General features: G+C 44.2%; 1 protein-coding gene across 1 annotated transcript in view; it reads left to right on the forward strand.

Annotated features, from left to right (window-relative positions):
* The window catches only part of CUNH16orf52 (chromosome unknown C16orf52 homolog), a 38,484-nt gene extending 36,186 nt beyond the window's left edge, over positions 1 to 2,298 (forward strand). The window contains exon 4 of the mRNA XM_023523814.1: positions 1,489 to 2,298. Coding sequence (XP_023379582.1) covers positions 1,489 to 1,673 — 185 coding nt within the window. The 3' untranslated portion in view covers positions 1,674 to 2,298. The remainder of the gene's footprint in view (positions 1 to 1,488) is intronic.
* The last annotated feature ends 6 nt before the right edge of the window (positions 2,299 to 2,304 follow it).

Here is a 2,304-nt window from a genome sequence, read left to right on the forward strand (position 1 = left end):
GATGAGGGGCATTGGCAACACTCATAACATTATTGATTGCTGACTGTACAGCAGAAAGGCCAGAAGGTCTAACTAATACTTAATTCCTGAATTTTTCATTGGTTCTAGTAGGTATCGGAAAGAATCCAAATTTGCTTATGTAACATTATTTGGTGTGGTCTTTTACCCAAAATGGGATAGGCTGTGCGTCTATATAATATAAAATAATTCACTTAAATAGTGCAGAGCAAACAAGTGTCTCTTGAGTTAGTATATTGCTTGAAAAATGTTACTTTTTAATACCTTTCTGGAGCTATTCCTTCCAGGAAAAGACTCCTTGGTTCCTGGACCCTATTAAAGTTTGTCGATTGACTAACACGAACGTAATTTATAGGACAAGTGTCACCAGGACCCGGTGGTCAGTATTCCTGGGGTGGGTTTAACTTGGAAAAGACTCCTCATTCGGATGATGGTGGAAAGCGTCCAGTCATGCACAGTGACGGTGGTCATCTGTCCTCACGTCACTGAAGAAATGTTTCTGCCTCCAGAGACGTTAGAAGGACTGTGAGCATTTGACTAATGTGCTTTCAGAAAGCATAAACTATTTTCTCGGGAGAGCTAGCCTATCTCTCGGTAATTTGCGTTCACTAAGAAGAGTGTTTTTTTTGGTAGCACAAGGGAGCACACCGCTGGCTAAAACAAGGGCCTCTGGAATTACTTCCACCCAGACGTTGGGTTTCTGTTACCTTTCTAGAAACGTTTTAGCAAATAATATATTGCACTGTGTTCGCATACAAAACTCAAAGGTTTTCCCACCCTCCCCCGCTTGAACCTCTGTGTGTTCAGAAACCTGACAATTTTTTTTTTTTTTTGGAACTTCGTCCATGATGAGAGAGAACCACCCTGACAGTTCGCTAATCAGATGTCTAAGGTTCTCGTCACTAGCTGATTTTAAACCGGAGTAAGGCACGTGGTTCTCACGTGTACCTTCTCTCCTGTCCCTTCTAAGCAACACCAGCTGAGGGGAGCGGAGACTTGGCAAAGTCAGAACTGGCGATAATGTGCAGAGTTTGTGCAGCGCTCGCTCTCAGCCCAGCACGGTGCCAGGGACTCGCTACTGGTTGGTTCCTACTTCTAGAACTTAGCCCATTTGCAGAAGGGAACCAGGAGCCTAAGATTGCACAGGCAGAAGCGAACCCCTGTGTGACTCTGGCCAGACACCTTAGTCACGGCCTTAAATAGTCAAGAATAGCACGTGGGAGCCCTTAGTAGTTCTTAGGGGCCTTTCTTAATGCTGATGTTTGAAATCTTCTTAAAAAGCTAACCCGGCTTTTGCCGTATTTACCGGTGAGGCTTTGGGGGATATTACGAGATCTGGGGTGTGTGCTTAACAGATGTGACCATGTTATCAACCCACAGCCGTTATAAAACTTCCTCTGTACCCAAATGTCATTGTTTTCCTCATCACCAAACCATGTTACTAATGTTGTGTTTTGGTTTGTTTTACAGTGATCCTTTTCTGTATGGCTGCCCTAATATTTCCAATAGGATTTTACATCAATGAAGTCGGAGGCCAACCTTATAAATTACCCAACAACACAGTAGTTGGGTCGTCATACGTACTTTTCGTCTTATCGATTTTCTTTACAATAGTAGGACTTCTCTTTGCTGGCAAAGTTTGTTTACCAGGCTGATGAATGTCTAAATTGCTTGACTCTTTTATTATTTTATATTTTATTTTATTTTTTATTTCTTGGAGGGCGAGGAGGACAAAGGCAAGGCATCTGAGTAGTCCTCTCATGGGAAGATGCTCAGATGAAGCTGATGCTGGAAAGAAAAACAAAACGCTTTGATTTGTTCTCACTATGCACTTTGGATTTTAAAAATAATGAGAGCCTTTCCCATAACCAAATACAGACAATATTGACTTAAATCTCCGGAGCCTATTCAGGCGGTCAGGTCCACACTGCGAAAGCAACCTAGCGAGGGAGGGCACTTTACACCGAAGACGACGTGGCCCTCGGTGACTCTGCTGTTCCGTTTTTAACGTCTAACGATTCATTCGAGGAAAACACGTGCTCAGTGGTAACGGATCGAGGTGGACCGGAGGGATGTACGAGCGTCGCGGCCTCCGTCCGCTGCCGGGAGCCTCGGGCACCGGTGCCACCGGCGTCGCTGCACCCAGAGGCCGGGAGATCAAAACTCGTTTGCGAAAATGTCTGTAAAAATTCTGAAATGCCCTATTCTCTGTGTACAAAAGAAAAAAAATCAAACACTAAGAAACATGTCGCTGGGGGTGGCGGGGGGGAAATGTTCCTTATATTT

Source organism: Pteropus vampyrus, unplaced genomic scaffold (assembly GCF_000151845.1).
Source record: "Pteropus vampyrus isolate Shadow unplaced genomic scaffold, Pvam_2.0 Scaffold417, whole genome shotgun sequence".
NCBI classification, from domain to species: Eukaryota; Metazoa; Chordata; class Mammalia; order Chiroptera; family Pteropodidae; genus Pteropus; species Pteropus vampyrus.